Here is a 21,179-nt window from a genome sequence, read left to right as displayed (position 1 = left end):
ACTCTGTGGTCCAACTCCCAGTGCGGCTCTCTATCCTGGGGGGTATGTGCCCATACGCTCCTGGCTCCAGCGCCTGCTTCCCCTCCTTGCCTTTAGATAGGGAGGGGGAGGCATCTGACCTGCGGTGAGATGAAGAGCAGAGAGGGGCTCACATTTTCCAGGAATTCAAGGTGTCACTGGCTGTCCACAGCAGCCAGCTGGGATGAGAACAGCTTCCCCCGCGCCCAGCCATCCCTGCTGGCTCAAAGCATCACGCTGTCAAGTCTAGGCTCCCCCCAGTCTCCCCACTCCCCTAGGCCCTCCTGGATGGATCCACAAACTTGAATCCATTCCCCTTAGGCCGGCAGTTCTGGGGCCGAGATCATCAGGCAAGTCAGGCCTTTCAGACCACTGAGAAATACTAAGTAGCAGCCCCTCCCTCACAGATGAGAAAAGTGAGGCCCACGGGGAGGATGGCTGGCCCCGAGTGGATGGAGCATCTTCCCCTTGCAAACCTGTTTTCTTTTCCTCCCTGCTCTTCATTCAACACCGAACTCAGACACAGCCTCCTGGGCATGTGCTCCACGCCTGCCGCCCCCCGCCCCCATACTCATACACACACACACAGAGACCCAAAGCTTAATTATCAGGAGACCCCAGGGCCAGTTATAGCTGGTGTGTAGAAACAATTGCCCAGAAGTGCCCAGGGAATCCACAGATGCAAATCTGTGTGGTCAGGATCGGACTTACTATATATAGTAAGGATTTACTATATACAGGGGATTGGAGCCAGATTCCCCCCAGGCTGGGGAGCAAAGCCAAAGTGTTTCTCCACCTACTTGCAACCTCCCAGGATGCCAAGGGGGGAACAAGAGCCTGCGGACCAGCTCCCACCTGCCTCTCCCCAGAGCCAGCTGTCCATGGCACAAGCTCTCTAGTGCCCTGGCCCACTGTAGCCGCAGAGAAGTTGACACCAGGATGACCTGAGGGCGGGAAGGCAACCTTGTGTGGTGTTCTGGGGGTCTTCTGGTGAAGCGGCATATTGGGGAGCGGGCTGACAGCACAGGGCAGCTGGCAGGCAGTGTCCCCTAGAGCTGGGGTGCAGGACTATGTCTCCCTGAGCAAGGGGACCCCGGCTCATGGACCTGCCTGGGAGAAGGTAGGTGCCTTACCTACCAGTGGCAGCTTGGGAAGCACAGGCAAGCTGGTGACTCAGCAAACAAGATGCACCCCTTTTGCCACCTGGCTCCCTGAATCCCAGGAAAATGACAGCCTGAGGGTGGATGAGATCCATGTATCTCAGCGCACCCTGCTTATCTAGCGCTAAGGAGAAAGCCCCAAACACCACTGCGTCTGGTGAGCCATTGCAGGGTGCTGGCTCTGGAATCCCCTTCTCTAAGGCCTGGGGCAGGATGACAGACTCAGACTGAATTTAAAACAGACATGCAATGCCGTCAGGATCAGGGGCTCAAAGCAGCAGGGGCGGAGGCACAACAGGAAAGAAGCCAGAAGCAACCGGCAAACCATGTTTGCTCCCATCGGAGCCGAAAGATCAACCGTCAGAAACACACACACAGCTGCAGTTCTCCTCATGATGGCTCCAACTTCCATCGGAGAAGCACTTTTATTGTTAAGCACCCAAGAGGGGCCACTAGCCTTGAATGTCACTCATTCCTGCCCACACTCAGGTACAAGCAGCTTTCCTAGTGGCCACAACCTTCCAGGCAGTTTCCTATAAAGCCCCTAAGGAAGGAGGGCCTGCTACGGCTACATCACCACATCAAGAAGATCTCGCTTAGCAACGCTGCAGATGCATCCGGTTGTATTTTTACGTTGGATGTTTTTTCATCCTGGTCCAGGTCCTTCCACAGGACTGTCTGGGTTTTAGTTCTGAAAGTCACACATCCCTGACTATCTCTCAGTCCTGGGCAAACTGGGACAGTTGGTCATTATGTTTACATCAGCAGCTCCCCAATAGATTGTTCTACCAAAAAGAGAAAAGGAAAAGGTTCCACAGTTAAAGTACATCTGGGGAACGCGGGCGTGGACAAAGGTAATGAAGGCCATCTCGGACCACTGAAAATCCTAACATGTGCTGACTTTCCAAGAAGGGGAAAAAAGTAGGTAGCATTTCCCAAACTTTTTGGATCATGGTTCCCTTTTATTCATAAAACAATTTTTTATTCATTTATCATACATTTACTGAGAGCAAAGCTATTAATATCTTGAGGACTACTCGTGTTCTCTTTGGACTGTTTGGGACACAGCTCATTTCACTGAGTTGTAAAAGAAAAAAAACCCATATGGTGCTAGTCCAAATTTATCATTTGGGTAAACTGAGGCACAGGGCAATGCCCCACTGGCGTTTATGGTGCAGAAAACCAAAGGCAGCTCTGTGAGGAGTTCCTATCTTCCTCCTACATCTCACTTCAGGAGGAAATATTCAGTTCCCTGGTTTACGTTAGACGCTGGATTGTAACCTCATGTGCCTCCTCTCCCCTCCTTCCTTCTCGGAGAAAGAAAATGTAGAGGTGGCTGTGAAAAGACCAGCAGCATGCTTCGCTGCCCGGCTTGGACAGTGTCACTGGGAATTTGGTGCAGACTCAGGGTGAGGTTGGATGAGGAGAAAGGAAGCTATTTAGAGGGGGAGACTCAGACCCACATGCTGGACAGGGGCAGCGCAGCAGGGGTGGCCAGTGGCGCAGCGGTGGCCAGAGGGGCACTTATCCAGGTAGAAAAGAGCTGTGGACTATTCACAAAAACCAAGACGTGGAAGCAACCTAAACTTCCATCAACAGACGAATGGATAAAGGAAATGTGGTGTGTGTGTGTATGTGTGTGTGTATGTGCGTGTGTGTATATATATATACACACACATACACACTGTATGTGCGTGTGTGTATATATATATATAAACACATACACATACACACACAATGGAATACTACTCAGCCACAAAAAAAGAATGAAATAATGCCATTTGCAGCAACACGGATGGACCTAGAGATTATCATACTAAGTCAGTCAGAAAGAGAAAGACAATTACTATATGACACCACTTATATGTGGAATCTAAAAAAATAATACAAATCAACTTATTTACAAAACAGCCTCAAAGACATAGAAAACAAACTTATGGTTACCAAAGGGGAAGGGGGCAGGGAGGAGAGGATAAATTAGGAGTTTGGGATCAACAGGTACACACTACTATATATAAAATAGATAAACAACAAGGATTTACTATATATAGCACAGGGAACTATATTCAGTATTCTATAATAACCTATAATGGAAAAGACTCTGAAGCTGTACACCTGAAACTAACACAATATTGTAAATCAACTATAGTTAAGTAATTTTTTTAAAAAAAGAAGAAGAAAAAGAGAAAGAGCTGTGGGATGGGGAAACTCCATTTCCCAGTGTGATGGGCAGAACCTCAGGGGCTGCCAGGGTCAGGGTCTGGAGGTGGCTTCAGGAAAGCCTGTTTTGACTTGAAGCCCCAAAGCGAAGGGCAGTGCCCCTAGCGGGTGGGGTGAGAAGCACCTGGGTGGGAACCAGGAAGGTGTGGGCCTGGCCATCGGAGCCCCTCCTTAGCTGAGCCCACCCTAACCACCCTCATCCAGTGCTATGGTGTAGAACTAACCTCCCAGAACTAGGGCCCTCATCCCGAGAGGGCTGGCTGTGGGGCAGTGACTGAAGGGGAGAGGGCCATGGAGGAGGAAGCTCAGGCCGGCAAGGAGCAGCAGCGTGGGAGGTGGCAGTAGCAGGGTCGGTTTCATCACACCTCGTACTGGGCTAGAACTGAAGCCAATCAAAGAAATAAAACTGAAATGTGTCAGGCACACCACCTACATGCTCATAGTTAACCCTCACTGTTGAGGAAGGCATGATGCCCATTTTACAGCTGGGGAAACAGAGGCCAGGGAACAAGTCTGAAATCACAAGGGTAGTAAGTGACAAAGCCTGGACCAAAACCCAAGCTTCTAACTTTGAAGCCTGGGGCATCGTGCCAAGAGATTTCAATTTTTCTTCCCTCCTCTTTGACAGAAGAACTTTTCTCTCAAAGGAATTTTTTTGTGGAGACCTACCTGCCATACAGAACAGGTAAAAGCAGAGCGGCACAAAGTGCAGGGGATGTGAATTGCACCCCCCCCCCTCAAAATTGGCCTACTCTTAGTTTTCCCCTCCAGGTGTGCACCCACCCCAAGCTCTCGGTGGCCCCTAAGACAGCTCACAGAACATCTCCACTGGGTTTAAAAGCCACTGGCCTCCAGCTGCTCTCACAAGTGTCCATGGACCAAACTCCTAAGAACAGTATCTCCCTCTGCCCTGTACTTGCCCTGCTGAGGTGCGAAGAGGAAGATGGGGCGCAGAAATTCTTCCTTCCCATCCAGAAACAAGTGGGGGACAGCAGGTTCCCCTATGCCTGCCCTGGCTGAGGCCCTGCTCATGGGAAGTCTCCTGGGCACCTGGCTCACTGGTGCAGCTCACGGCTGAGGGACCGGAAAGGGAGGGACCCCAGTTTCCCTGAGCATCACAAGGAGCTGCTCCATCAGCGCCAAAAGGCTGGAGCCACAAAAAAACAAGGGTCAAGCTGGACCTGGCTGAGCCAGAAGGTGGCAGAGCCTCAGGCCACGGGGGAAAACTCCTTGTTTCACTCATGCAGATGCAAAGTTGATCTTACTGGAGAGGTGAGAACTGAGGACAGAGAAAACCAGGGACCAGGACTACGGTAGCATGTGCCAGGGACCTATTCCAATATCCATCCTTCACTTCTTCAAAACCGAACCACTCTTTTTTGGTTAGGCATATGAGTGCCTGAAATAAAGATCACTCTTCCCTAAGGAAGTGCTCTTCCCTGCTTCTCTTGCAGCTATGTGTGGCCACAGGACTAAGTTCCATTCAACAAAACGTAACTGGACAGGGTGTGTGTGGTTTCTGGCAGGTAACCTCAGAAGAGGAGCTGCAGCCTTCTTGTTCTTTTTTTGCTGACAGCTGGAGCTTGAGTAGCCACCTCGGACCACAAGGCAGCTCCCCCTCCTGCCTCTGTGTCCACTCCTCCACGCACGGGCCCAGCCCCCCTGCCACTTGCCTCTCTTCTGGAATCAGATTTGGAGCCTTGCAGTTGGAGAGCCCAGAACTGGCAGACAAGACTTCGGATTCTAAACCAGCTTGCTCTGCCACCTACTTGCTCATTCACTCATTCAGCAAATATTTATGGACCATCTACTGTGTGCCAGGTACTGTTATAGGTGCTGCGGCTACAGCACTGACCAACAGAAGTCCCTGCCCTCGTGGAGCTTACAATCCACTTGAGAGCGAGACAAAGAAATGAGTGCCCATCAGGGGATACACGCTACAGAGAAAATGATAGGGGGAGACGGGTCCAGGGTGTGGAGGCCCAGAAAGCCTCTCTGAGAAGGTGGCATTCCAGCGGAGAGCCGCAGGAAATGAGGGGTGAGGCATGGGGACATCTGGGAGAAGAACTGCTCTTTACCGTGGCCCTTGGCGCCCAGGCCTCCGTCTCCCCCTCTCTGGAATGGTCTGTGAGATAAAGGCTGTCCACAGGTAACCTCGTGCTACCCTGGCTGGAGACACTGGCCCCAAGCAGCACGTTCAGAGCAGGTCAGCACAGGAGTCCGACCGGATGGGGGCAGAGGAACCCCTCGGACAGAGCTCGCGCATTTCTGCTACGAAGGGGGCGTGGCTTCGGCTCACACCTAGCTTACCCTTAGTTGAAGAATTAAGAAGTGTCCCCACTTCCTTACCTTCCCACTGTCCCTTCCACGCTGACCTGGATCAGGGAGCTGGAAGGTTAGGGGTCAGACAGCTGATGGCTCCTGGGTCAGCCCACGCGCCTCCAGGGGCCTGGCTCTGGGAGGCTCCCTGCACCCCAGCCCGGAACTGCATGGCAAGGCCCGCGCAGCCGTTCCTCCGCACTCTCTTCCCCCTGGGCTGAGGCCCACAGCCTTCCGGCCGTGACAATTGGCGGACGGGGTGCCACCCTGCGCCCTGGCCCTAGGGAAGTTGGAGGTGACTGACCCGAGGGGGATAAGGCTACAAAGGAAGAGAGGGTGGTGGTGGTGGTGCGCTCAGGGAGAGGGGCGGGGCCGGCGGAAGGATGGGTGGCTGGGAGGACGATGGCCGCCGCTGGAGTGGTCCAGGGCGGGGCTCAGCGCCATATGAGGGCATGGGGTGGGGACACGTGGGGAGGGGCCGCTCCTGAACCTGCAGATGATGCTGCCTTTGTGCACTGGTCCTCCAACAAGAGGTTCGCACCAGCCCTTTGTCCAGATTCTGACTGCAGGCTGTGGACACCAGAGGCTCACAGGCAATGGCAGACAAGACACACGGTCACGACGCACGGGGCCAGCGCTGTGACATGGTACTCGGGGAGCCTAACTCTTGAGTAACAAAGTGGCTCCAAGCCTCAGTTCACCCTGACGGTGGAGGGGTGGGGAGAGAATCTGGGCACACTACAGAGTTATCACCACCATGCAACCCTTTCTTAACAGGGTTGGAGTGAGTTTCTTCGATGCCCAGGGAAGAATGAGCCTTGAGGCTGAGTCCAGTTACTAGTACCACGGCTGCGGACACGTGCACACACATCCCCGGGAAGCCGCCAACGGGAGTCCCCGAGAACCTGAGCAAGTGAACCCCCTGGTCTGCATCCCCTCATCTGAAAAATGGGGGGGCGGTGTAGAAGATGATTTCCAGAACACTCCCAGCTCTAAAATTCTGTGTTCTCTGATTTTCCGGGTTATTTAGAAGTGGTGTGGAAACTACCCTTTGTCAACTGAATTCTGTTTTGAACAGCCAGCGGCTGCCTACTTAAATGAATCTTATGGTCAACGCTGTTGCAAATATAAAGAGGCTACTTATAGTGGATGTTTTGTGTAGATTTTCTCGAAGGCTTGCCTTAAAGAGAACACCTACACTCGTGAGGCTAGTATGGCCCGAAGAGCCACAGTCCCAGATCTGCCACCTGATCTGATCTTCTAACAGCCCCACACAGTGCAAGGACACAAGACAAGGAGAGACCCGCACAACTGCACCGGCGTTCCTGGGAATGGGACAACACAGGACACACAACACACCCAGCCGAGCTCCCTGCCCTGCATCGTACCCCATGGGCACAGATAGGAAGTGCGCCCAGAGCTGAGGACGGAGCTCCCGGCCTCTCGGTCTGATGAAGCCTCCAGGCAGGCTCGGGCTGCTGCGCAGGGGGTGGGCAGAGGCCGGTCACTCCCATTCTCCAGTGATGCGGGAGGATGTCCGTTCCGGCCTGAGCTCCAGCTTGCACTCAGCAGACCTGCAGAGGGCCCCCGGGGTGTGAAGAAGCCGGCCCTTCCCAGGGTAGGGGTCATCTAAATCCCGACGCTCCTCCCAGCAAGTGCAGAGAGCTGTCCGAAGGGCTCCTCCCACTTCCCTTAGGAGCCGAGGGCGAGGAGCTGAGCTGTCCTCACAGCAGCCGCCAGTCTGGTCCAGACTCCCAAGCCCAGAAGCCCCGACCCTCCGCAGTGCTCCTACCGGCTCTTGGCTGCTGCAGAAAGAGCCCAGTGGCCAGCATCACTGCCAGGGTGTGAGCTGGCCTCGTGCCCCACTTCCGGACAGCCTGAAGCCAGGGGCTAGGGCCAGTTCCCCCAGAGAACCAGGGTCCAGATAACATCTCCTGAGCTGCGCTGGCCCTGCCCTGAGGGGCTTACCACTTAGCAGCCGGGGAGACACCCACACAGACTGTGGAACATAACTGGGTTCCATCTAGGAAACCTGGGAAGGCTTCTCAGCAGAGAAGATACCTGAGGACGGATAGAGTTAACTCTCCAGCTCCCCGCCCCCGCCGGCCCAGGGGAATTCAAACCAGGTGGAGTCCCCTTCCTCTCTCAGCTTCCAAAGGGCAGAGATATCCAAACCGCACTCAGCAGGAGCCCCTCCTCTCCCTTTAAACCTAGATTCCTGAGGGAAAAGCAGATGCGTGGGGCTGCCTGTCCCCTACCTCTGCGCCCTGCCTTCTCTAGGTCCAGGGCGACCCCCCGAGGACCCTCCTGGGCTCACCAAGCTCCGCTCCTCTGCCCCTCCCTGGGTGGCCACACCCTGCAGCTCTGGGCCAAGCTGCCACCTGGTGTCCCTCGGAGTCTTCGCTCATCCTTCCCAGCCCGTCCTCTCCTCCTCTTCTCAGCCTGCTTAAACCAGTCTCCTCCTGGTACCGCCCCACTATGTCTTGCTCACTCCTGCCTCAAAGCCAAGCCCAAGCAGCACCACACTAGGAACACCCACCATCCCCTAACCCCATCCCACAGAATGTTCTTTCCGGGCTCTGAAAGTTCACCTCCTCCCCAAAGCCCCCCTGCAGCTCACTGATCCCATCTGAAGAACCCCCATCACGCCCCCAGCTTATGATCTCTGTCTTCGCTACACCCTGGAATTCATTCCGCCTCGGCCACCCTAGGAAGGGTCTCCTACTCCACACTGACCCTTTTATTTTAAAATCCCTGTATGACCCCACCTCACCTCGCCCAGATCGCCCCTTCCCAAATCTTACCGCTTTCTCACATGTGCCTCCCTTTCCCCCATTGTGTGGCACTTAAGCTTCAGTTTCTATTACTACCTAGCAATTAATTGACACCCACAAACATTAGCAGAATCCTGATGCTGGGGGCACCTTAAACCGATCAAGTGCTCAACACATATGGCTTACTAATCATAATAGCTAGGATTTTCTGAGCTCTGACTATGAGTTGTGCACAATGGCAAACTCATTAATATGTTATCTCTCATTTTCAGAGCAGCCTGCAAGGTGGAGATTTGTTGTCATTTTTTACAGACTCAGAGAGGTTCACTATCTGGTCTACAGTCATGCAGGTCTGTCTGATCCAAAGTTTGAGTGTTTTCCACCACCTCAAGCTGCCTTTCCCTTGCCTAGGATTCATCCATCAAATGACTCAATCAGACCCATAGAAGACAGAGTACTCAGTCAGCCTGTCCTTTCGAGCAAAAGCCCAGAAATGTTATAACAGTGAAACTAGAGGTCCCTCTGCCCTTTCTATCTTACAGATAAGGAAACAGGTTCAGAGGTGCGACTTGCCATATGGTTTGACCAAACGTATATCAAACCAAAAAGCACTGAAAAGGGGTCTAATGAGCTGTTGGCCCTGGTTTGAACGCTGCTGACGCTGTAGGCTGTGTGATCCACCTATATGAGAAAGTAAGCTCCCAGGGCCCCGTTGGGGGTAATTCCTTTGTTCCACTATAAACCTTGCTTAGAACTAAATCACAGGATTCCAGCAGTTTGGGGGTTCGTCATCCCAGATGACTGCAACCTACAGAAGGGCAGAGATGGAGCAGTCCTTACTGAGTCCCTATAGCAAAGTGTGAAATCTACCATAGCCACTAAACACCGAGCCTGTGCCCTTCAGCCTTTTCTGGCCACAATATATGCAAATAATTATAACAGTAATACTCCCTTGCCGGTTTACACTCTTCAAAGCACTTCCCTTTATCACAGCATATTGTAATAGCATTTTAGAAACTGGGCACCTGGGCTCAGGTGACTTGCTGGTGGAGGCAGAAGCAGGGTTATGGTTCCTTTTTTCTTTACTGTATTTGTTTACTACATACCAAGCTCCTACCATGCGCCATGCCCCATGCTAGTCTTGAGGAGGGATTTCGGAAGAGACGGGGTTTGGGGGCAGTACGCAGATGCCAGGGAAGACAGTCCCAACCTTGAAGCCAGCAGGGAGATGGGCTTGGAGCTTTTCCCATGGGTGGCTCCGGAGTCTCTCCTCCTAGGACAGAACAGCAGGACTCCCGTCCCACAACCTCCACCCTCTCCTCCAAGCTCAGCCTTTTGAATCTCAGAAGCACTGGGAACTATAGCGCATCCCTCCTGACACAGTCCACCTCCCTTCTGGATGGTGCTCAGAGCCCAAATTGAAGTCTGCCCTCCTGGGAGCAGGGCTGAGGAGAGCGGCCACAATCAGGCATCTTCTCAGCCCTGCAGGTTGTGCAAATCCGCGGTGGCTGCCATCCTCAGAGCTGTCCCGACCGTTCCTCACACTGCGACCCCTCCTCCAGGGGTGCACACCCTTCACCCACTGGCTGTGCCCATCCCTTTCAGACCAGGCTGTGAAGTAACAGGGCCGCCCACCGGAGGATGCCCAAACCTACTCACTCTCTGAGCGCCAGCCCCTTCCCATCAGCAAAGTTCCCTGTGACGCAGAGAAGAGACTGTACTGCCATCCCACCCCATCCTTCCCCTAAGACTTAAGTCCCAAACAGCAGCACCTACCAGGAGCAGGGTCCCTTCCCTGTCTGGGCTGTCACCACAGTCCTCCTGACCCTAGAGTGGAAACATCACTCTTTCTCCCTGCAGACACCTGCTCAGGTGGGCAAGAAAGAAATGCATCTCTCTCCTGGGGCTGAGACTCCAGCTGTTCCTAGGCGCTTTGGGACGCTACCTGTCCCCCCAGATTTTCACCTTTAAAAGAAATATGGGAGATGTTTCTAAGGCACAGCCCAAGCCTGTTTCATGAGAGAAGTTCTTGCTTCTACAAAGGGGCTGGAAGGGAATCTCACCTTCCTGGCCAGGCACTGAGAAGGGAGCTGTTCCTTTGGTGACATGGAGGCAGAGCCCCCACTCAGGTGAGTCTGGGATTGTGGATGACCCCCTTACTCCCTCCCCCTCTCCACCCGCTCCAGCACAGGCTCGGGTGAGCTAAGCCGGCACACAATGCTTGGAAAAACCTCTCTGCGAACGCGAAACACATAGCCACGAGGGCTGTTACTGGAGGCTTGTCACCTGCTTCGGGGACAAACACGGAGAAAAAGAGCGATCAGACCCTGGGGGTCCAGAGGAAGCGTGGAGCCTCGCGGTGCCCTAATTCCCCGCTCTAGGACCGCAAACCCAATCAGCGCCCGCGCGCCCCTGTTTGCCCCAACACAATCCACGGCCACTCCACCCCAGTGGAGCCCCGGACGACCCACGCTCGGAGCCCGGCACCTGCGGCGTTCTCGGGGTGGGAAGGGACTTGGATGGTGCAAGGTCAGGGCTCCGCGTGTGGCCCCAGCCAGTGGTGCGCGTAGGGGCTGCTCCCGGTCCCGCCACGAGGAGCGGCGGGTTTCCCAGCGGCGGGCCCGGCCGGGGGCGCATGGGCACGACGCGGGTCCCGGCGGAGCCCGAGCCACCACTCACCATCCTGGGAGAGCGACAGCGGCAGCAGCAGCAGAAACGCCGAGAGCACCAGCGCGGAGCGCATCGTGTCCTGGCCTCAGACCCGGAGCAGGTGGCTGAGGGCTTGGCGGAGGGTCCGGGCGGCCGGGCGGCAGGAGCGTGGGCGCCTCTCGGGGAGGCCTGGCGGTGGCTCGGACGGCCGGGCGCTGACCCGAGACTCTCGAGTCGCGCTCCGCAGGCCCCTCCTCGTGGCCGCTGCGGCAGAGCCGGGCCGAGGCGCGGAGCCAGGCGGCAGAGGAGCGGCGGGCGGCTGCGTCGCGGGCGGCGTCTGCGCGGCTGCGGCCCTGCCGGCGGCTGCTGCGACTCCGGTCCCGTCCGCGCCGGCCCCCGCCCCCTCCCCTCCCCCAGGACCGCGCGGGCGGGGCGGCGGGGCCGGGCGGGGCGGTGCTGGGCGGAGAACAATGAGCAGAGGAGGAAACTCCGCCCTGGCGCGCGGCGGGCGGGGGAGCGCGGCGGGCGGCGGGCTCCGGGCTCCCGGCGGGCGGCCCCCGCGCGGGCGGGGGTGTGAGCGTGAGCGCCGGGAGGAGGGGTAGCCGGGGGGCTCCAGGCGCCGGACTGCCCCCTGCCCGCGGGGCCGCCCGCCCGGGAGCGCAGGTGTCGCCCGCGGTGCTTCTGAGGGGGTCTGGCGGGACCCCCCTCACTGCCGGGGTCCTCTTCGCCCAGATCCGGAGCTAGGAGGCCCCCAGGGCTGTGTGTTCGCTAAGGAGCACTCCAGGCCTCCCAGCTGCAGCGCGTTTTGCTGCAAAGCCTGAGAAGCACGTCTCCCACTTGCCAGGTGCAACTCACCTGCGGGCGGGCCTTCTGAGCAGGTCTGCGCCGTAGGGTCTGCACCCGGCAATCTGGACTAATTAGTGGCTTAACCTCTCTGAACCGACCTCACCTGTGAATGGAGGTGGTCGTTAACAAAAAAAAGACAAGACAAATTTTTGAGGGATTAATATGTGCCACTTTGTGTTCTAAGTGCTTTGCATATATTAATTCATTTACTCTCCGCAACAGCCATGTTTTCGGCTTCATTTTGCAGGCAGGGAACTGACTGAAAAAGAGGTTTAAGAAACTTGCTAGAGATCACATAACCGGTAACTGTCAGGCCTGCTTCTGAAAGTATCAAGTTTGGAGACACTTGGCGCAGTGCCTGGCGTGTAGTAATTGCTCAGTAAGTATTAGCTGTTGTTCTGACTCTCACTCTATCAAGAACAGCCATAAAGATTTAGGGCTTCGGGATCAAAACCGACTTGAGCTCAAAACCTAGCTGTGCTCATCTATTAGTTGTAAAACTCTGGGCAAGTGACTCCATGTACCTCAGCTCTTTCCGTCTGTGCAATAGGGATAACAACACCTACCTCAGAGGGTTGCTATGAGACTTAACTAAGATAAAATGCAGGACGAGCGCTTAGCACAGGACCAGGAACATAGAAAGTGTCCGGGAATGAAGCGGCCCGGCGCTCCCAGTACTGGAAGGAGAAATTCGCCGACCTGAGATGGAGGTGGGAATTGAATTCCGTAAACCGAGGAAACCCGGTGAAAGAACAAAGAAGTACCCCTCTGTTTTTCGTTTTGTTTTGTTTTTCAAAAGCTGCTGGGAGGATGCAGATCCTGGAACCCCCTGCGGAGGAGGCGCACGGCTGGCGCCGGGGAAAGGGAAGCAGACCCAGAAGGGGGAGGGGGGATTAACTCTTGGGCGGGGGGCGCCAGGTTTGGCTCACGTGACTCCTGCGTTGATAATTTGGAGTCTTTCTGCCAGATGGGTCGAGGGGTGGGAGAAAGAAGGGGTGTCCCCAGGACTCAGCTCCGTGTCAGAGGCCGTGGACTCCTTGAGCCCCTTAAGTGGGCTACACGCTGGCGCTGCCGGAAAGGCACAGCATCTTTGGAGCAGCGAAGGAAGCGCTGGTGCCCTGGCTGGGGTTCCGCGGCGGCAGGCTCAGGCTTGGGAATGGCTGACTTGCCTGTTTTCATCAGGAAGTTTCTGCAGGATCATTCTGGCCCCGTTTTCCGTGCCGCATATGGGAAAGACAGTGTGTTCCCTATAAATACTGTGGGATGTGTGTGTGTGTGACTATCTTTTATACTTTTTGGTACTGTTCTAAATATCCGTGCCAACAAGAGGGCTTGTTTCTCTTTCTGAAACCAAGCAATACGCTTTAAACATTGGGATTTAAAAGTTTTTGTATTGTGTGCTCTCTGATTTCAAGTGTTTTGCACTCAATCAACGGCTCCAAAAATCTAGAAATGATCGTGTTAACTTTGCAAAGGGAGAGTGTATACTTCAAATTCACATGATTTGGGGTTGGTCCCATTACCAGATTGTGCAAAATTAAAATGAGGGCAGACATCCAAGCGTAGGAAAGGGGCAGCTCTTTGTAGCTGAAGACTTAGCAGAATCAGAGATGCCCTCGACCCTCCCCCGTAGCCAGCAGCACCCCATCATCCTCCCACCTGCTGCAAATGGAGCTTTCAGGAATGAGGCTGGCCAGGCTGAGAGATCACCTGTGGTCAGTGAGCAGAACTGCCCCAGGTACCTGGCCTGTGCCCTGGACCCCCTTTAACACAGCACTCCCACTAGCTAGTTCACTGGCCCAGAACACCTGAGTTTATAGTCAAAACTCATAGCACTTTGTAGATGCTAGTCCATAATCCTTCTGAGATTTATTACACTTTGTTTATATGTATGCATGCATTAGCTCCCCTAGGAGACTTTCAACTTTTTTTTGCTTTAGACAATTATATTTATTAACATATTATTTTGAAATAATTTTAGATTTACAGAGAGTTGCAAGAAGACTACGAGAGTTCCTGTATACCCTTTACATGGCTTCCTTTAAGGTTAGCATCTGAAGAAAACATGGCACAATGACCAAAATTTTAAAAATTAACATCAATTCAATACTATTTACTAATTTAAGACCTCAATCAAATTTTGTAACCTATTTTTCTCACGTACTTTTTCTGGCCCAGGAAGTCATCCAGGATCCACATTGCATCTAGTTTTTCTGTCCAATTTCTTCTACAGTTGATGACAGTTCCTCAGTCTCTGTCTTTTATGACATTGACAGATGCTTTCAACTTCTTAATGTGGGGTCTCTCTCATTCACCTACTTCCTCAGACCACCCGGAACAGCACGTCACATCATATAGATACAGATACAGATGTAGATACTGAATGCAAACATGAATGCCAACTGGTAGGTATTACACAGGAATCTATGGCACAGGTTTAAAAATCCATGGTTTTTCCCCTGGTCGCTGTCAGTCAAAGCGAGCAGTCATGATACTTGGCCTCACCTGCAATCTGGTGATGTTGCTGACTCATCCTTAAATGCAGGTGTGATAAAGTCCTCCTGATCCGCATCCTTAATAACTTTAATCTCCATCCACAACATCTACATCTAGGGGTGGGACAGAGCCTCCAAGCACCACATCCCCCAATAAAAAATAAAAGCCCACATATCCATCCTGGGGCCACATCACTGTTCATAAGGTGCCAAGGATGCTCTTACTTTGGCTTTCTAATCTCTGACCTCTGAGTTCCTTGGGGGCCCAGGATGGCATTTCTTTCATCTTGGAATCTCAGTGCCCAGTACAGTGGTGCCCGCCCCCAAGAAGGTGCTCAATACCCAAAGGCTGAATAGATAAAGAAGTGGTTGAATTTTATCTCCAAGGCTGGGCTTTATCTCTGACTGCCAAGCTTTGTGATTCTATGAATATCAGCTGAGGTTCAAATTGGGCACCTCTCCCCAAAGTCATACACTTACCTATTATTATTCAACAGCATCTACTCTGACAGCATAGAATGCCAGGCCCTGTACACGGTGCTGAGAATGCAGACGCGGATGATACAGCTTCCACCCTCTCAGGGGAGAAGCCACACCTGTACACAAACATAACTGAGGTGCCGTAGAGGCTGTAACAAGTGTCATGAGCAGGCACGGGGAGGCAGAGAGCAGGGCAGGCTCAGCTTCACCTGGGGAGGTCAGGGCTGGCTCCTGAGGAGGAAACAGGGTCTCGGAGAAGGAGTAGGACTTCACCAGGGGAAGAACAAAAGCAACAGCACTCTGGGCAGGTGGAGCAACATGTGAAAGTGAAGAGGGGACCTGAGAACTGTAGGCAGGTGTTTTGCCCTAAGTAGAGTGCAGGGTTTGCAGGCAGGGATGGAAGATGAGGCCGGAGAGGCGGGTGGGGTGAGATCCTTAGACAGTGGAGAATCCCCAAAGGGTCATAAGCTGGAGGAGACAAGACCAGCTTTCCAGTGAGCAAGATCATTCTAGCTGCAGTGGACTGAAGGCTCGGGGGTCAGATGCGAGACTGGAGGTGAGCACAGTGCTTTGGGAGGCTAAGGCTCCTGTCCCTGAAGGGCCTGAGCTCAGACAATGGCGGTGGGAAAAAAGAGGAGGGGCTGTAAGCAGCTCCTTTGCCTGTTTTTTGTTTGTTCATCCCTATTTTCGTTAGACCTTAACCATAAAGATGAGATCGTTAGGCAACATTTAACTAAGTTCCTGATTTCTGCTTTTCTAAACATACACAAGGCCTTACCTAACCTGTTGATTCCTTTCCTGGATTAGAAGGAATAAGAATGAAGAATTAAGTAGCTAAAGAATGACTAAAAAAAAAAAAAAAAAAAAGAATGACTGACTCTCTACCCCCAGCTTCCCCTTAGTAAATTTGCAGGTGGACCACGAGGGCAAGAGAACTTCCAATTGCAGACGGATCACGTGAGCAAGACAGAGTCCCAAGGAAGATGGGGAGAAATCAGCAGGCCTGCATGTAATGGAAAGATGACGGAGAATCTGACCTCCTGCCTTAATGATTAACTGAGATTGTTTCCCCTTTAAAAATTGTCATGGCTGAACAGAATCTTTGGAGTTGGTCTCTAGATACAAGTCCACTTTCTCCCCAGATTGCCGGCTTTTCTGAATAAAGCATCTTTCTTCTCTGCGAAGCTTGCCCCTCAATTTATTGGCTGTTGTGCGTTCAGTTACAGGGCCTGATACAGGAGGTATTTGGGGGTCAGAATGGATAGGACTTAGTGACACACTGGATGTGGACGTGGTGTGTCATGTGGCGTGTGTGGTGTGTTGAGGGCATGGAGCCATGGAAGGAGTCTAGGAGTCTAGGCTTCCCACTTGGGTTACCGCGTGGATTATCTGAGTGCCAAGGTTGAATGTCACTAACTGAGATGGAGAACATAGAAGAAAGTTTGGAAGTAGAAAATGATGAATCCCACTTTGAACGTGTTGACTCTGAAGACCCATGGGGCACTCCGGGGCCAGGTCTAGAAGTTGTATCTGCGACACTGAAGCTCAGATCTGAGGTCAGGACAGGAAATAGAGATTGGAGAGCCATCCATGTGCAGGCAGGGGTTGTAGCCATGGCAGAGGATGATTAGCCTGGGATGCTGGGCAGTGAGAAGAGGCTGGAGGCAGAGCCTTTCAACATTCACGGAAGGGGCTGAGGAAGTGGAGACGGGGACTGAGGAGCTGCCTAGGAGGTAACCAAGAGAGAAGGGCGCCATGGAAACAGAGGGAGAGGATGTTTTAGTAAGAAGAAGGTGGTCTGGTGTCACCTGCTGCAAAAACTGAAATCTACTGATTGAATCTGGCAATGAGAGGGTCACTGGGAATTTCACCCAGAGTGATTTTAATGACGTGCAATACCTTGGGGGAGTCTATGGAGATGAGGAAAGAGAGGCATTGAGTGTGGGTGTGAAAGGAAGGAGGGAACACATAAGGTCGAGGGAAAGGTTTGTGTGTATTGGTTCACTGTAGAATTGGAGAGATGCCCATGAGTGCGAACCGAGAGAAGAAGCCATCGAAAGGGAGAAGTTACAGGAGACGGGATGTGAAGCAGAGATGGAAGGACTGATCTCAGGCAAAGGAACTTCGTTGCTGAAGCTGGGGGATTGGGACACTCTCTGTCACAGCAGGTGAGGAATGGCCTTGGAGTGAGTCAGCTGGAATTTGAATCTTTGTTCTGTGATTTAATAGCTGTGTGACCTTGGGCTTTTACTTAACCTCTCTGAGTCGGAGCCGCCTCCTCTATAAAACAAATAATAGCATGAATCTTGCAGAATCACCGTGAGAATGTGAGGGAGTGCATAATGCCTCACTGACACTCAATAAATGGAGGGTCATAGTCTTGTGTCCATGAAAGAACTGCTCCACTGCCCGCCTCTCCTGTGAGAAGCAGGGGCAACAGGACAATTACTCTGTGCTTTTTCCTGTTGCTGCTCCTCAGCAGACATTTCCCATCTCAGAAGCCCTCATTCTGGATCAGAAAAGCAGGTCGTGCCCCAGAACGGCAGGTTTTCCCACCATGGCTGCCTCCACGCAGGCCAGGGCTGGGGGTTACAAAATCAGGGTGTCTCTCCTCATCAAATGCAATGGAGCTGCTTGTACAAGGGCCCTCGAGACAGGGCTTAGCACCTAACCATGATCTTCGGGATTCCCAAACACCTCAGATTCAGAGACAGCCTGGGGCTCAGTGGATGGTCCAGATCATGGGCCCAACACCCTCATCTCATGGGAAGAAAACTGAGGCCTGGAGAGTTGAACTCACGTGTTCCCGCTCACACAGCTGGTAAACAGCATTGGTTCCAGATCCTGTCTAGAACTCCAGCCACTGTTCTAACATAGCCCATGGCCTGGGCATGAAGTATCCACACTCACGCAGCTGGGTCAAAAAGCCACAGGTCCCACGGCAGGAACAAAAGGTGATGGGCAGTGGAGATGGGGCTGGGGGAGGGAGATAACAATCAATTCCTAATTAAGTTGAAATAAAAGAAGCCCAGGGCATGGGTTTTGGTTCAGTCTTCCTGATCCGTGTGCCCAATCTGCTTTCCAGTCTCATCTCCCACTTAACCCCTGACCATCCTTCCCCCTCCTGCTAAGTCCTCTGCTCGGTGCAATAAAACAGCACGCAGTTAACTTCTTCTACCTGGAGGCCGACCAGGACCAGAATGTGTGCTTGAGTAGGATTGCTTGGAGCTTTGCCTGTATTCTGGGCATGTGCTAAACACTACTCTCCTCACATGATTTAATCCTCATACAATGCGGAGAGGTAACTATATTACCGTTAATCCATTTTGCAGATGAGGAAATAAACACCTTATTTCCCTGCATCCACCTGAAGGTAGATGTCGCTTTTTTCATGTCCCTCCTCTCAGGATGTTGACCTGTGTGTGTCTAATTTCCCCTGTAAGCCCCGAGCTCCTTGAGGAAGGAGCTGTGTCTAGTTCTGCTTTGTACCCTTGGCGGTCCCTGGTTCAGCATCTTGTCTCCTCCCTCCTCTCCTGCCTTCCCTCCACCTGCCACCAGAGTGTTATCCTTGGAATCAGATGTGATAGATCCTGTCCCTCACCTGTTCAAGCTCTTGTCTGCTTTCCTGTTGCCCAAATTCCTAAACCCAGCATTCAAGGCTTCCAAATTCTGGCCCCAACTAACCTTTTCATCTTCTCCCACCGAGAGGGAGAAGGCTCTTTAGATTCAACTGTGACACTCACTGTCATGCTCAAGTCTTTGCCTTTGCTTCTCCTTGTGCCTGGATTAACCTACTTTCCACCTGTCAGTGTTTGAAGGCTCAGATTTGGTGCAGGCTATTCAGATCTGTTCCCCACCTCTCAGGTCATAATCACTTCCTCCTCTTTGTTCCCCTGGCCTAGAGTTAGTACCTTAATTCGCTGTCTAATTTCACGTGTTATTTGTTAGTTATATACACATACACCATGAGTTCTTTCTTTGAGGGCAAGAACCTCACTTTATTTGTGTGTCAATTCTATACTCAGCATGGCTGAAGTTGGCTTTTGATAACAAAAACAATGTGAGTAATATCTAGAGTTTGTTGATCCTTACCACATGTGCTAGCACTGAGCTAGGGGTTTTACGTGCACAGCCTCATTTAGTCTTTTCAGCAACCTCGTGAGGTGCCGTTATGTATCCCATTTTATTGATAAGGAAACTGAGGCATTCATAGAAATTAAGTCACTGGCCTAAAATCACACAGATATTAAGTAGTGGAGTCAGGATTCAAATCCAGCAGCCTGACTCCTAAAATCATCACACTATTCAGAGAGTGAATAAATACGTGAATGAATAGTGATATTTATTGCACTATAATTTTGCCTGCTGTGTCTCATAAACATTAGTTAAGATGAAATATCTGTCCCTAGGAGCAATCTAAAACATACAGTGCAGATGTAGCAGGCGACTAGTGTTTTCCTCAATTCAGGAAATGATTGGTTCACCACGCGACCCCTCCTACACTTGTCAAAACCCACACTCCCTGTACCCCCAGAAAGCCTGCCCAATTCAAATAAAAATTGGCATGGATTTAGCCTTACAGTTTTCAGTTACTGAAACCTCATTATACAATACACATGAGCCGTAGACCACGCCCTGCATTTAAGTTAAACACGTGCAAGAACTTTTCATTTAATCACCAGATTCTTCACGTCTCTGGGCTGCTTGCTCCATCTGCAAAAGTCAGAATTGCTGTACCACCCACAGTGTTTTTATACCACTGCTCCCCAACTGTCTCTTTCTCATTCCGAAGGATCTTCTAAACTGCTTTAACTGGTTGGTATTTGTTAAAGGTTTTTATTCAGTCTTCCTGGTAGCTTGATTCATAAAACCCAGGTTTATCCAACCCCATTATTATTTCTGCTATTGGGGGACACACTCCATTTACAGGGACGTAGATCTAGGGGGAAGGTATCTAGCCCAGGTGTCCTTCTTCCTTGCTAAAGAGGTGACTAAGACTACAGGGACAGGGTTGAAGACCTGCAAAGATAAACAAGCTGGCCAGATATGGATGAACGGCGGGGCTGGGATGTAGCTCTGGAGGTTCCCATGACCTCATCAACCTCTGAAGCATTGTTCTCCCCCTGTTACCAGAGCATTCTGATAACACTTACACACTCAGAGTGCACAGCCGGGGTTGTAGGGTCTGCGCCGTGCAGCAGGGAGACAGTGCAAACCCCTCTGCTCAAATTGGAAAGAATCCTGACAATCATTTATTCGGAGGCTTGACTAACATCCCAGGTTCAGAGAATCCTAGAGTTTAAAGAGTGCTCTCCTGAGTCCTCTTCCTTCATAGCAGGGGTGCTTCGTGCACTTCTAGATTTATGTCTCTGTGTGCAGTTCTGGGCTCCCCAGCTGCACTCTCTGTGATCACTCTTACATCCCAGCGCCTAGCACGGTGCCTGGCCACAGTAGGTACTCAATAAAGACAGGTTGGATAAATGAATCAAATTCCAGAGATAATTTTAAAACAAAAATTGTATTTCTATTCTTTGTTTTATCATCAACTAGCTCATGATATCAGGAAACTCTCTGATCAGGAAGTGTTAGTTTCCTTATCTGCAAAATGGGAGGAAAATATCAGCCCTAACTCCTTTTCAGAGTCGCTTGGAAACTCTGGAGGCAAAAGTTGTTGCAGTTTGAAAAATACAAACCTTTGTAGCTATTTCTCATTAAAATACAAACCTCTTTGTAGCTATTTCTCATTATTATTATTCAGTCAGTCTCTCCTGGACTTTGCACAGGTTGATGTGGCAAATCATTTTAACTCCAGGAATGAACACCCCATGTTATATCATGGAGCGCCTCAAGATTGTTTTTTTTTTTGTTTTTTTTTTTTTTTTTTTAAATTTTTATTTATTTTTATTTATGGCTGTGTTGGGTCTTCGTTTCTGTGCGAGGGCTCTCTCCAGTTGTGGCAAGCGGGGGCCACTCTTCATCGCGGTGCGCGGGCCTCTCACTATCGCGGCCTCTCTTGTTGCGGAGCACAGGCTCCAGACGCGCAGGCTCAGTAGTTGCGGCTCACGGGCCCAGTTGCTCCGCGGCATGTGGGATCTTCCCAGACTAGGGCTCGAACCCGTGTCCCCTGCATTGGCAGGCAGACTCTCAACCACTGCACCACCAGGGAAGCCCCTCAAGATTGTTTTAAACCTTTGAACCTTTGGGGTACAGTTTATAGA

The 21,179-nt window shown here is 51.9% G+C and overlaps 1 protein-coding gene and 1 long non-coding RNA gene across 2 annotated transcripts in view; one reads left to right on the top strand and one right to left on the bottom strand.

The window, feature by feature from the left end:
* The window catches only part of PODXL (podocalyxin like), a 43,902-nt gene extending 32,410 nt beyond the window's left edge, over nucleotides 1–11,492 (bottom strand). The window contains exon 1 of the mRNA XM_059933364.1: nucleotides 11,171–11,492. Within this exon, the coding sequence (XP_059789347.1) occupies nucleotides 11,171–11,234 (64 nt within the window). The 5' untranslated portion in view covers nucleotides 11,235–11,492. The remainder of the gene's footprint in view (nucleotides 1–11,170) is intronic.
* A 239-nt stretch (nucleotides 11,493–11,731) lies between these two features.
* Nucleotides 11,732–16,145, top strand: LOC132371797 (uncharacterized). The gene is made up of 2 exons (XR_009504973.1): nucleotides 11,732–12,365; nucleotides 13,968–16,145. It is a non-coding gene; the product is annotated as an uncharacterized LOC132371797 (long non-coding RNA).
* The last annotated feature ends 5,034 nt before the right edge of the window (nucleotides 16,146–21,179 follow it).

Source organism: Balaenoptera ricei, chromosome 9 (genome assembly GCF_028023285.1).
Source record: "Balaenoptera ricei isolate mBalRic1 chromosome 9, mBalRic1.hap2, whole genome shotgun sequence".
NCBI classification, from domain to species: domain Eukaryota; kingdom Metazoa; phylum Chordata; class Mammalia; order Artiodactyla; family Balaenopteridae; genus Balaenoptera; species Balaenoptera ricei.
The sequence above is the reverse complement of the archived record's forward strand: the minus strand, read 5'-3'. Positions and strand labels throughout refer to the sequence as shown.